Raw genomic sequence first — 13901 nt, forward strand, 5'->3', positions numbered from 1 at the left:
CAATCATAATTAAAAGTAGAAAATATTTAAAATTGAACAATGAAAATTCTACATACCAAGAGTTGTGTAATGAAACTAAAGTACTATGCTGAGGGAAGCAGGACTTCAAAGGTCCATTTCAGAAGAAACAGTGAAAATAGATGAGTTAAGTTTCCAACAATAAGTTAGTAAAAGACTGAGAAAAAAACGTCCAACAAATAGAAGAGCAGTGACATAAAAGAGGCTCTTGAGAGCCGGAGCGGGTTCTCTGAGAAGACTGAGCACGTGGAAATCCTCCAGGAACCGGCACAAGGCACGGCAGCAGGAGCGAAGGGCCTGTGTGGACAAACGTCCACGAAGGAAGGGGCAGCACCAGGGCAGCCTATGCCAACGTGTCTGTGACTTAGATCAGCAGGCCTCCATAAAATAGGATTTCAGACAGTAAATGCCTGAACATTCCTGCAAGCAGTAAAGAACAGAAACCAGTAGTTAAAACTCCATCCACACAGGTCACAGGCCTGGCTGGTGAGCAAGTGCTCTTTGCCAGACACTCTAGCAACAGACAACGTTTCAGAGGAAACACTCCCACTGTTGATGAAAAGCCAGGACACACAGAACAAGGAGAAAAGTATAGGCCATTTTCACTTATCAACATGGAAAAAAATCCTAAATAAAATATTCGCAACCTGAATCTATTTTAAAAATTACACAGAGTATCCCAGGAACACATGAGAGAGACGACTGTTTAAAAATGCTGATTGTAGTAGTGCCTGGGGCCGCTGAAGCCAGCACCACAAAGTGGGCATCTTAGAAGAACAGACATTCACTCTCTCACGGTCCTGGAGGCTGGAAGCCCAGGATCAAGGTGCCAACAGGGCCGGCTCCTCCTGGATGCTTGGAGGGAGTCTGTTCAGGCCCCCATCCAGCTTCCGGTGGGGCCAGCCATCCTTGGCGTCTCTCGGCTTGCGGCCACAGGGCTCCAGCCTCTGCCTCGGCCGTCAGGGTACTGTCCTGTGCATCTCTGTCTTCTTGCAAGGATGCCAGTCCTGCGGGACTAGGGCCCTGCCCACTCCAGGGTGGCCCCATCTCAGCTTAGCTAATGATGTCTGCAGCAGCCCTGTTTCTCCATAAGGCCACATTCACAGGTGCTGAGAATTAGGACTTCAGCATATCTCTTGGGGGACAAAATTCAACCCACAATAGACTAAGAAAACGTACTGGATGAGGTTCCACATCCATTCATGCTAAAAAGCCTAATGATAGAGAGGGACGCCGCTGCCTGAGGCCAGCGTCACGCGGCCTGAGGCCAGCGTCACAGTGCTACACGGACAGCAGGCCAGCAGCCTGAGCACAGGGACAAGCCCTCCCTGGTTCATCCTCACTGTGAAAGTGCTGGCCAGCTTGGGACAGCTGGCCAGTGTCACAGGCAACCCGGGAGACAGACGGTGAGCACTACTGAAACTAACGAGAGTGTAGCAAAAGTGTAAAAACAGGACTGACAAATAAAAATTCTTGTCTGTGTACCAGTAACGATCATATGACTTTATATGGTACCTAAAAATAAACCTTAAAAACATATGCAAGTCCTTTGTGGAAAAAAGTGTAAAATGCACCACCTTCATCTATGGGATAAGGTGACATAATCAAGGTGCCTACTCCCCACAAATCCAACACAATTCGAATCCATGTCCGAACAGGGCTTCCTGTGGGAACCCGATCCCAAGCCGCCCCATGATCCGAGTCACCACACTGCACCCAGGACGCTTTTGGAAAGAAGACGCTCCCACCCACAGATAGCGGGCGTGGGTGCTGGACACGTTGGTCAACAGAATCCTAAAGAGTCCAGTCCCTTCACCTGACTGCAAGGATGAGCCGGCACCCACCACAACCCAAGGCAAACGGGAGGGTATCTGAGCCCAAAGGCTGTCAGATCTGCAGGGCGGGAGGAAGCAGCCCGCCTGAGCTCCATGAGGACACCAGAAGGGCGGAAGGCTGCTTTTAAAACTCAGCCGTTGGCTTCCTCCTTGGGGCTCATCCCGGGCTCTGGCTCCTGAGGACAGCTCCCAAACAGCCTGTCAGCCCACTCAGGCCACCTGCCCAGGCCTCAGGCTCTGGCCCGAGCCCAGTGTGTGTCCAGCACCCACGCTGACCTGCCCCCACGCGTGTCCGGCTCCCCGTGCTGTACGGGAGCAGCACGGTCAGTCTCGAGTCCCAGCACGTCCGCCTCTGCCGTCTGCCCCCTGCACCCTTGGCACACGACGCCACCGTCCCTGGCCTGGCACGTCATTCTCCAAGAAGCAAATGGACCCACCGTGTAAGTCGGCTTTCGACTGCTTTGTGATTTCCACCGTCCCCAAGTGAAACCCAGCCTGCCCAGCCCCTTTCCCGCCACCCTGTCCCCGCCCAGCCTCCAACTCCAGATCCTCCCTGGCTTCTTTCTGGTAACTTCCAGCCTGTTTGTTTTCTCCAGGGCACGTGTCATCCGGCCATTCCTTCTGGACTTGGTCCCTTGAGAGCTGGGCCCTGGGGTTGACTCTGGGGCCTGGGACAGGGTCTGCTGAGTGCCAGCTCTGGGGTACAGGCACTCAGGGTTCAGCCTCTGGGGGATGGGTACTCGGGGTTCAGGCTCTGGGGTATGGGCACTTGGGGTGGGCCACAAGAGCTGGGGGGAGATGTCCAGATGTGCGAGGCCAGCAGGAGGTGGAAGCCCTCACTGTTCTCCAGTCCAGGAGGGCAAACAGTCACCTCTGCACACAGCCACGGCGGCCGCTGGAGAGGGCAGACACTTCCTGGGCTCCGCCTCGCTGCCCACCACCTCAGTCCTTCCTTTGTAAAACGGGGGTGACCCCCTCACCTCCCTCCCAGGATGCTGGCGAGATCTGTCAAGCCTGGGCAGGGGTGCTCGGTGCCAGGTGGTACGGATCCCCACGGATCTGCGTCCCGAGACCAACAGGCTGGTCTGCCTGGGGAAGGCACCCCCTCCTCACGCGTACTCTGCGGGGCGGCTCTGGGGTCCCGAAGCCACGCTCGCACTTCCCCCCGCGGAAAGAACCAAGCAATTTCACAACTGGCCAGGTAACCTCCAGCCCCGGGGAACAGGTCCGGAGAGCGGAGCAGAGCAGCCCTCGCTGCCTGCCGGGCTCCGCCCCCAGCGGGGGCAGGGGAGCGCGGCCCTTCCTCCCTGCACAGGGTCCCACCCCCAGGAGGCAGGCTGCTGCGGCCCCCGCGGCCCCTGCACCCCCGGCGTCCGGCCCGGCCTCACCTGCCGCTCTCCTCCTTCACCGCCCCGAGCACGGCCTGCCGGCTGGCTCGCCCCACACTCTCCTGCACCTTGTCGCCGGCATCCAGCTCGGGCTCCAGGGACGAGCTGGTGCTGCCGTCGTGGCTGACGCTGCTGCCCCTCCCAGGGCTGTTCTCAGCCGAGGCTCTGGGGGAGTCGGTGTTCTGCTTCAGGGTCTGCAGCTTGGCCAGGGGGATGATGTCGCAGTCCTGCGGCCGGTGCCACACCGTGCGCTGGGTGGTGGCGTTGTAGTAGTAGAAGCGCGACGTGTTGGGGTCGAAGAGCTCCCACCACTGGTTCTCGCTGGTGCGCTTGATGCGCACGCCGGCCGGCGGGTCCCACACGCATTCGCCCGTGACCAGGTTGGCGTACATGCGCTCGCGCGTGCGCGGCTCGATGATCTCCACCCACTCCAGCCTGGGGAGAGGGGCGGCAGCGTTAGGGTGCGAATATCCTGCCCATCGGGCCACCCGCCCTGAGTCCCGTGTCTGCAGAATGGCTCATCCAGCACCAGACCCGTCCTCGTATCTGCCTGCCTCAAAAGCAAGAAATCTTGTCACTTATAAAACCGACGCATACCTAAATTCCACCCACTTCTGATTTTCTACACGCTCATTAGAGCCCAGCCCTGGGAGTGCTGGGGGTCTTCCAACTGGCCCCTCTCTGCTGGCCCCACATTAGGGATGCCCTGGGTTCTGGCCCCCTGTCCTCGGAGGGCCCGGACCACGTGCACTGCCCACACTCCTCCCAGCCAGGTGCCAGGTCCCTACAGGATGCCCTGGCGGCTCTTAGCAGCAGCCACTGCAGGCCACCAGCACCCGTCCACCTGCAGCAGAAGCGGACTCCACCGTTACTGCGATGCCCCAGTCAAAAGCGGAGATGGTTCCCCCCAGAGGCCCCCCGAGCACCCCCCACCCCAAGGAGAGGGCTTCCATCCACGTAAGGCCTTTTTTTTTTTAAGAGTGTAAATTAAAGCTATTCAGAACAAGGCAATTATGATGCCGATGTGTTTGATTATCAGGGTGTGCTCCAGCTGACAAGGAGCATTTTTTATTCTGCTTCCAAGTTTCAACAAACAACAATCTTAAATGCCATGCACTGCTCTGCAGTGTGGATGCACCGTGTCCACTGTTCCTGGACTCTGTGATGGGCCTGGTCCTCACCACCACTGGGATGGTCAGGAGCTTCCAGGGCTTCGGAGAGAAGGGGAGGCACCCTGCTCCTTGCCCTCTGCTGAAGGCCCAGTGTTTCACTTGGGAGCCCGGGTGGGCTTTGGCAGAGGGCTGAGAGGGCAGCCCTTCTCTGAGGACCTCATCCTTCTCTGAGGACCTCATTCCTACTCTTTGAGGCCAGAAGTGCTCGGGGTGGGGAGGAGAGAAGGCACAGTCCTGCGGGCGATGAGCCCCGATCGCTTAGGATGCGCGCGCGGGCGCGCGCGCGCGCGCGCGCACACACACACACACACACACACACACACACACACACACACACACACCCCTGCCCCACAGCAGCCCTGCAGGCTCTAGGGCCTCCTTCTGGGTCCACAGTCATTTCTGGAAGCCAGCTGAGCCAAGGCAGGCTAGCAGAGTGGGCAGGGCACAGCAGCTGAATGGTGTGGAGCCACAGAGAGGGCAGGAGATGAGGAGGGAGCAGGAAAGAGGGAGAGCCCTGAGGATCCTCAGGGCTGGAGGAGGAAGTGCGAAGTGGGCCTGGCCTGGGGGCTTGGCTACGTCTGAGCGGCCTCCCCCCTCCCCGGTCATCCAGCCAGCGAGCCCCCTCTCTCTCCGAGCTGCAGCCCTCCCGTCTCCCTCTACCTGCGGTCACACTGGGCAGCTCTCAGTGGGGGAGGGCACCGGGGCTCCATGCTTGCCCATGTGGGACCGCTGCCTAACCTGCCATCCTGTAGCGGGAGGAGCAGGGGCGGGAGGAGCAGGGCTGGGTGGGCATCCTGGGGTCAGACGGCTCGAGGGACAGAGGCCGTGAGGCGGTGTCCTAGACGTAGAGGACAGGAGGCAGACCTCGCGGCACTGAGTGGACCAGCCCCTGCCCTGCTTCTCTGCCTGGTGGGAGTGTGTGGCCCTCTCACACCCTCCTGTCCTCTCGCCCCCTCCTGCCTGGATCCCCATGGCCGCCAGCTGGCCATTGTCCACACAGAAGACGGAGCAAACTTCTAACTTTGGGAACTGGGTACTTTTAACCAGGAAGCTGCGGCCGCCTGCACTGCCCTAGGATGGAAGGCACCGCCAGCGCAGCTCAGCGGGCACCCCGCATTCAGCCAGAGGATACGGGTGCCACCAGGCTTGGAAGCTGGCGGGCACTGCCCGAGGGCGCCCCCCACCCAGGGACGAAGGCGCCTGGAGACCAGGCCAGGAGCTGGGGGTCTTGCTCCCGTGAGGAAGGAAGCCCTGAGGTTCCGAGATTGCCCTCAGCTGACCGCCTGCTCTCCCCTTGGGCCGCGGCATGGGATCGGCTGGGACAAAAGGCAGACGCTACCCAAGGAAGGGCTGACCCAGCAGAGATGCTCAGAAAGCACTGGACTGGACACTCTGAGCCCCACGGAAGCGATAACAATTCTTATTTTTGCTCTAAATACGTTTTCAAATGAATTTAATGGCGATAATTCTCTCTGAATAAAGAAAAGCATCTGTTCCCTTTTCAGTGCATCCCTGTGGGCACGTGGGCAGGACCCCGCCTTTTCAGAAGAACGTTCTGGGCGCTCCCTACGGCACTGAACCAAGTCCCCCAGGGACCCAGGGGGCAGAGAATGTGCTGGAACCTGGAGCCTGGGGAGGGCCGGGAGCGAGCGGGGCCCGAGCAGACCCCATGGCAGGGAGGGGAGGGCAGACCTCGTCCCCGAGGTCGGTGCTGTCCACACCTAGCACCCGGTCAGTGGGGGCTGCAGAGCCTAAGGATGCTTGGTCCCCGGGCACGTGATGGAGGAACGGTGCTGAAACCACTCTGGGGCTTCCCTGCCAGTAGGAAGGGTCGGGACCTGTGGGTGACAGACTGATCACAGTGACCCAGCCACACCATCGATGGAGTTCGAGGGAGATTTATATGGCGACGATGTCTAACATGAATTGGGTAGGAAACGATGAGCCATTTGGGGAAAGAGCCGGAAGATTCAAGATGACACTGGTTTCCTGGGTGTGACGCCGGCCGCGGCCTCTCCCCGTGGGCCGGGCAGGCTGCGTGGACGACCTGCCTCTTTCCTCCAAGTCCTGGAGATGTTTGCTCGCAGACAATGACCTGTTCAAATACTTACTTCCGGGGAGAGCCTCACGAGTGCCAAGTATGTCCCAGGCAATCTGCCAGGTGAAAGGGAGGCGGGTGTGACCAAGCACAGCCCCTGCAGTGGGGACCCTGCGACAGGAGAGGCAGGACCGTTCACCAGGGAAGGGGCAGCCTCTCCAGCAAACGGTGCTGGAAGCTGAGGTCTCTGGGCAGGAGGGCCCCTAGCTCACGCCGCACACAGGAAGCTCGCGCCTAGCAGTGACTGAGAACCCAGAGGCACTAAAGAAAGATCAGTGAATTGGAAAGTAAGAGAGATCTGGTCTCTCTGGACACCTCTGGGAGAGTATTAAACACGTGCAATGTCGGTTACGGATGAGAGGCTCACACACTTCACACGCAAACTTACTACAGGAGAATGGGCGGCAGATAAGGGCAGACAGCTCTTAAGGTAAATAACGTATGTGACATGTCCCACTTCACCTGGCATCAGACATAAGACCCACGCCACACTGAGGCCCCCAGCCCCCGGGCACCACAGCCAGGCCCGAGCCTTGTCCTGGGGGAGGCTGTGGGCAGACAGGGGCAGCGTGCAGGGCCCCACGGAGGGCACGTGAGGGCACGACATCTCCAGCCCAGCAACCCCTACCCCGGTCTCCCTGAAGACACACCGCCAAGAAAACAAAATGACACAAGCACCAGGCGCTCACCGCAGCATCACTCCTAAGTGCACGCTAACTGGAAACACCTACACTGAACACGGGGCTGGCGGGCCACCACACCCAGGAGGCTGCAAAGGGGGCCACCTCTGGGGCCCGAGGTCCAGGGCACCCTTCCAAACAGACGTAGGAGATAAACCAGAAAACCTCCTGCAAGAGGTAGGTGGGGGCACGGAGAAGGTCTGGGGGGGCCCTTCTCTGCATATAAATACCTTTTGAATAGTTTTGTCCTTTGAAAGCATGTTAAGAGCCTACATGTTTAAAAAACAAAATTAGGGGCTTCCCTGGCAGTCCAGGGGTTAAGACTCGGCGCTTGCACTGCCGGGGGCCGAGGTTCAATCCCTGGTTGGGGAACTAAGATCCCCTAAGCCGAGTGGGCACGTCCAAAAACACCAACCCAAAACAAACCAAAACAAAATTAAATCAGTAAGAATGGAAAGGGAGAGGAAAAAACCTCAAACTGAAACAAATGGACGCAACTGTATTTCGATGAACATCACAACCGCAAGAGGGAGAAGCGAGCTAACCCGGTGTGAGCACAGGGCCAGACCCCAACCCTGCTGCTGGGGGAACGGTGCGTGCGGGCATGAACTAAGTCCTGCACGTTCTTCTAGCATGTGTATGTGTACACACACACACACACACACACACACACACACACACGACTCTGTAGCAGAATGGGCAAGCGACTTTGAAACCATCTTGGACACACTGGCAGTTGAACAAACGAGTCATTGCACTGCGGCTCTTGGAAACAGGGCTCTCCTGGAGGAGGCGCAGGACGGTGGTACGGGAGGCGGCAAGAAAACGCCTCAGAAAAGGGCCGGCCGCGACCGGAGATGTCCACGCAAACTCAGCACTTCTAGCCCTTCTGCTTAAAGGGTCAAGAAACACACACGTCGCAGGAGCCACGAGCACACGCGCTGGTCCTTAGACCCTAGTCTTCCCTTGGGGAACGGGGCCCCTCAGAGAAACAGCTGACGGGGGGTGGGGGGAGGCAGTCCAGGATGCACCTGGAGCCCGGGGAAGCCACCAGGAATCACCAGGGCCAGCCTGGAGGAGTCTCACCAGCCCATCTGGTACAGCAGAGCACCAAGTCATGAAGTGCGGGATGAACGACAAACCACGGAAAGCAGAACGGGCTTTGTGATTCCACACTGACAGGGATCCACAAGTGAACACAGCGATGGGGAGGAGGGGCTCTTGCTCCCGAGGGACAGGGGGCACCGGCCGGCCGGTGTGGACCGGGTGCCGTGGCTGGGAAGGCATCCAGCTCTGCACCCATCCCAGGAAGGCCCAGGTCGAGGAAGAAACGGTGGAAGCCCCGAAACTGGCGAGGAGCACGGCAGTGAGGCAAACAGCCACTGTCCCGAGAGCAGGTGGGCGGCAGGTGGCCGTGAACCTGCAGAAGGACACACTCTGCTCAGAAATCATCGGAAAAACCAACCCGAGTGCTCTATCTTTTTTTTTTTTTTTTTGCGGTACGTGGGCCTCTCACTGTTGTGGCCTCTCCCATCGTGGAGCACAGGCTCCGGACGCGCAGGCTCAGCGGCCCTGGCCCACGGGCCCAGCCGCTCTGCGGCATGTGGGATCTTCCCGGACCGGGGCACGAACCCGCGTCCCCCGCATCGGCAGGCGGACCCCCAACCACTGCGCCACCAGGGGAGCCCCCGAATGCTCTATCTTAACAAGGGTGGCTTCCCTGAAAAAGTGTCTATGTCGCAAAAGGCAGAGGAAGGAAGTGGAAATCTTCCAGGTTACAAAACACAAAGGAGACGTGCAGCAGACTCGGGGTAAGCGGCGCTGGAGGGGCTGGAAATGCCACGAAGGACAGCAAGGAGCCAGCGGCCAAAGCCGGACCAGGCGGTACAGGAGGCGGGTGCTTCCCATCGCACAGATTTACGCATGGCGCCTCCTGTCCCGGGAGATGTGAGCAAACACGGGGCTGGATGTGCGTGTCCCCCCAGATGACTCAGAACAGTGCTGTTTGTGGAAGGAGCAGCGGCCGCACGGCGGCACAGAGCATGAATCTGGGTAAGGGGACCTGATGCTCAGAGCACTCTTCCTGTTCGTGCAACTTGTGGAATTATTCCCAAACAAAGCCATAAATTAGAAAAACGCAAGTGATCATCTGTGGCCGCCTGCCTCCGCGTGGATGCCCAGAGGGCGCCTAAGGGGCTGGGCCCAGCTGAGGGCTGGCAGGGTGTCCACTGCCTGAGGAGAAGCCCTCCCTGCTCTGCAGCCCGTTGGCGACAGGAGGTGGGGCTCCCCGGGGAAGCCAGATTCAGAAGGCAGCACACAGCTCCTCGTGGAGGAGAGTGGGGCCAGGCCGCGTAAGCAGGCAGGACAGCACTGACAAGCCGAGGAGAAGCCTCCTGCTTCGCTGGCCCCGGTAAGTCAGCCTCCTTACCTCGTGCTAGATCCTGAAAGCCGAGGCTCCTGCAGGCCAGCATGATGGCTCTCGCATTCGTAGTCCTGCGTCTGGGACATCGCAGCCTTTTCCTGAGGACCCAGGTGGACGGATGTCAGCAGGTCAGTGGGATGCCCTCAGCAGCAGTCGAGAAGGCACCGCCCTGAGAGCAGAAGCCACATTATCACGCCTTTGGGTATTTGGCGAAACAGTAACTCCCAGCCTGGCCCCTCATGGCCCAGGTCGCCGGCGAGAATGAGGCACACTCCTGCCTGAGCTGGTTTCTGAGCTTCCCGCGCCCGACCCTGAACCCCAGCCGGGATCCGGCCCCTGCCCAGCCCCCGCGGAGGGCATCCAGACCCCCTCGCCAGCTGGCCCTAGGCAAGCTGCCTGCCCCCTCTGAGAGCAGTGTTCTCGCCTGGTAAACAGGGACGGCACTACCCACCTGGCGCTACCGTGTCCACAAGCGAGAGGCACATGGCACGCCCTGGACTGGGCAACACTCAAGGGTGACCTATGCACACGCAAGGCCCCCAGATTTAGGACAGAGGGGGCTGTTCAAAAACGGTGCTGCATTGACACGATTTACACATGGGAAACAATGAACCTTGACCCCTACCTCATCCAATACATTAAACTCAATTCTAGGTAAACCGATGCTCTGAACATTAAAAGTAAGACAGTAAGACTTTTAGAAAAAATGTAGAAGAAAATCTTTGTGGTTTTAGAGTAGGTGCACATAATCAGACACAAAAAGTCACTAACCACAAAAGAAACATTAACAAATTGGACTATAATATTAAGAACCTCTGCTTATAAATTTTTACCATTATGAATATTACTCAGCCATAAAAAAGAATGAAATAATGCCATTTGCAGCAACATGGATGGACCTAGAGGTTTTCATACTAAGCGAAGTAAGTCAGAAAGAGAAAGACGAATACCATATGATATTACTTGTATGTGGAATCTAAAATACGACACAAATGAACTTATTTACGAAACAGAAACAGACTCACAGACATAGAGAACAGACTTGTGTTGGCAAAGGGAGTGGGGTGGGGGAGGGAAGGACTGGGAGTTTGGGATGAGCAGATGCAAACTAGTATATAATGAATGGACAAACAACAAGGTCCTACTGTAGAGCACAGGGAACTATATTCAATATCCCGAGATAAACCATAATGGAAAAGAATATGAAAAAGAATATATATATATGTATAACTGAATCACTTTGCTGTACAGCAGAAATTAACACAGCATTGTAAATCAACTATACTTCGATAATTTTTTGTTGTTTTTTTTTTTTGTGGTACGCAGGCCTCTCACTGCTGTGGCCTCTCCCGTTGCGGAGCACAGGCTCTGGACGCGCAGGCTCAGCGGCCATGGCTCACGGGCCCAGCCGCTCCGTGGTATGTGGGATCCTCCCGGCGGGGCACGAACCCGTGTCCCCTGCATCGGCAGGCGGACTCTCAACCACTGCGCCACCAGGGAAGACGAATAAAATTTTTAAAAATAAATTTTTTCCATTACAAGAAAAAAGACAAATGCAGGGTAGGAGATATTTGATGCATAGAATATGTATAATACATTACATAAATGTGTGTACATGGTCTGATCTGACAAAGGACTATTTCCAGAACATATAAAAGACTCCTAGAAATAAATAAGAAAGAACCACAATCAATAGAAAAAAGGACAAAAGACTTGAAAGCACACTTAACAACAACAAAAATCTAAATGACTAATAAACACACAGAAGTGTGCTCCACCTCATTAGTCATCGGGAAATGCTAATTAAAAGCATAATGGGACACTAGCGTGCCCACCAGAATGGCTAGCATGGAAAAGTAAACCTACCCCACGCTGGCCAGAGTGTGGAGGCTCACCGGCTGCAGGGCGCAGGTTAACACCCTCCAACCGGGTTGGCAGCACTTCCTAGGCTGCACGTACCCCGAGGCCCTGTCATCCAGGGCTGCCGGGGCCAGCAGAGGCCACATGGCCGCTCACCAAGGCCTGCACATGGCATTCCCAGCAGCCGCAACGGGAAACTGCCACATGTCCATCACAGCAGAAACGGCACACGGGAGTTGCCCCCCACAACCTGGGTGTGGCTCCGGGGGCGTGAGAGACAGGAGCCTGACACACTGGAGTCACCAGCACAATCCCCTTACGTATGTTCAGGCACACGAGCCTCTGCGGGCGCATCAGAAGCAGCCGCCTCTATGCCAGGTAGTGACAGGTGGGCCCAAGGGGCAGGACCACCGTTGAGCATGTGTTGGTTTATAAAAGCTCTCAGAGGGACTTCCCTGGTGGTCCAGTGGTAAAGAATCCGCCTTCCAATGCAGGCGATGCAGGTTCGATTCCTGGTCAGAGAACTAAGATCCCACATGCCACGGGGCAACTAAGCTCGCACGCCTCAACTAGAGAGCCTGCATGCTGCAAACTACAGAGCCCACGCGCTCTGGAACCCACGCGCCACAACTACAGAGCCCACATGCCCTGGAGCCCGCGTGCCACAACTAGAGAAGGGAAAAACCTGCACGCCACGACTAGAGAAGAGAGAAGCCTGTGCGCCGCAACAAAAGATCCCACATGCCGCAACTAAGACCCGATAAATTAATTTAAAAAAAAAAAAGCTCTTGGAGTTTCATGCCATCGCTTTCACACCTTCTTGTACACAAGCCTCACTTCAGTAAAACGTCTGAAGAACTGCGGAGCAGCGGCAGCGCAGCAGGGGACACCTGCCCCTTGCTCCGTCCTCACCCCAGCTGCTCTCGGGACGAGGCCCTCTCTGGAAGAGGCCGGTCCACAGATCCTATCTGTGCTAATCAAGGCGGGGAGAAAGCAGGTTCAGGGCACGGGAACACAGCCAGCCAGGGGCCCAGGGGCAAGGGACGCTGCTGGCCAATCAGACACTTTCTCTAAGGCCCAGAAGGACTGTGACGCCCCGTCCCACCCGACTCCACTCAGTTCCTGGGCTGGAGAACAGGCTCCCAGCCGCCTCCTTCCTACCACTGGAATGTCCACACAACTACTAGGAATGCTTAAGACACACAACTACCAGGAATGCCATTTTTAAAAAATGAAACAAGTCTTTCTAATTGTCTAACAGAAAATAGGTGACCTTCTTTTATGGCTTCAACATTAAAAAAAAAAAATTAAAACAGCACTGTTAGTGAAATTTTGGAAAAAGTAAAAGGTACCTACCATAACCTGAGAACAACTCAAATCAATGTCTTCAACCTGTGCATCTCCTTTCACTCATCTGCCATCCTTCCCGGCTGGTCCAGAGCAGCAAGGCTACCACCTCCAGTGCATCTGGCTGCCCTCCTCGTTTCAGTGCCAGCTAAGGCATCACCTCCTCCAGAAAGCCTTCTCCAATCTGGGACAGACACCTCATCTTGGTGACCCAAATGCCCTGGGTCTGAAATCAGGTAGTGTTGCCCTCCAACTTTGCTCTTCATTTTTGAAGTTGTTTTAATTATTCTAGGTCCTCTGCATTTCCATATGAATTTCAGAATCAGCTTCTCAGTTTCTCCAGAATAGGCTGCTATGATTTTGCTTGCAGTTGCATTGAATCTACCCATCAACATGAAGAAAACTAACATCGTAACAATTCTGAGTCTTCAAATCTGTGAACAGGGCATATCTCTCCATTAGTTACTAGTTTCTCTCAGCAATGTTTTGTAGTTTTTTTTTAGTGCAGAGATCTTGTACACATTTAGTCAAATTTACCTGTATTTCATATTTTGGACACTGACAAAATATAAAACAATTTCCAATTGTTCGTTACTAGTACAGAAGTATATCATTTGGTTGTGCATATTGGTAACCTTGCTAAACTCACTCATTAGCTCTAATTGTGCCCTCCCTTTCAAAAATTTCATTAGAATTTCTACATAGATGATCATGTCAATGGTGAACACAGACAATCTTACTTCTTCCTTTCCAATATGGATCGTTTTCTTTTTCTTCCTTCCCTGCCCTGGCTAGAATCTCCGCCAAGATGCTGACTAGGATGGGTAAGAGCAGACACAGTTGCCTCATTCCTGATCTCAGGGGAAGCAGCCAGCGTATCATTATTAAGTATGACGTTGGACTTCCCTGGTGGCGCAGTGATTAAGAATCCGCCTGCCAATGCAGAGGACACGGGTTCTAGCCCTGGTCCAGAAAGATCCCACATGCCGCAGAGCAGCTAAGCCCATGCGCCACAACTACTGAGCCTGTGCTCTAGAGCCCGTGTGCCCCAACTACTGAAGCCCGCACGCCTAGAGCCCAT

At 55.8% G+C, this 13901-nt stretch overlaps 1 protein-coding gene across 17 annotated transcripts in view; it reads right to left on the reverse strand.

Annotated features, from left to right (window-relative positions):
• ARHGAP39 (Rho GTPase activating protein 39) overlaps positions 1 to 13901 on the reverse strand; it is a 73542-nt gene that overhangs the window by 28989 nt on the left and 30652 nt on the right. For 15 of the 17 annotated variants that reach the window (XR_011376873.1, XR_011376871.1, XR_011376872.1 and 12 more), the window contains 2 exons: positions 9620 to 9782; positions 3242 to 3676 (listed from right to left, as the gene is read on the reverse strand). Coding sequence is in view for 14 of the 17 variants with exons in the window: in XM_070044011.1 (XP_069900112.1) it covers positions 3242 to 3676; positions 9620 to 9699 (515 nt within the window). In the remaining 3 variants the exon portion in view is untranslated. Of the gene's footprint in view, positions 1 to 3241; positions 3677 to 9619; positions 9783 to 12829; positions 13255 to 13901 lie in introns of all 17 variants that reach the window. The other 2 variants (XM_060287561.1, XM_060287563.1) reach the window with 2 other exon arrangements.

Source organism: Globicephala melas, chromosome 17, assembly GCF_963455315.2.
Source record: "Globicephala melas chromosome 17, mGloMel1.2, whole genome shotgun sequence".
NCBI lineage: Eukaryota > Metazoa > Chordata > Mammalia > Artiodactyla > Delphinidae > Globicephala > Globicephala melas.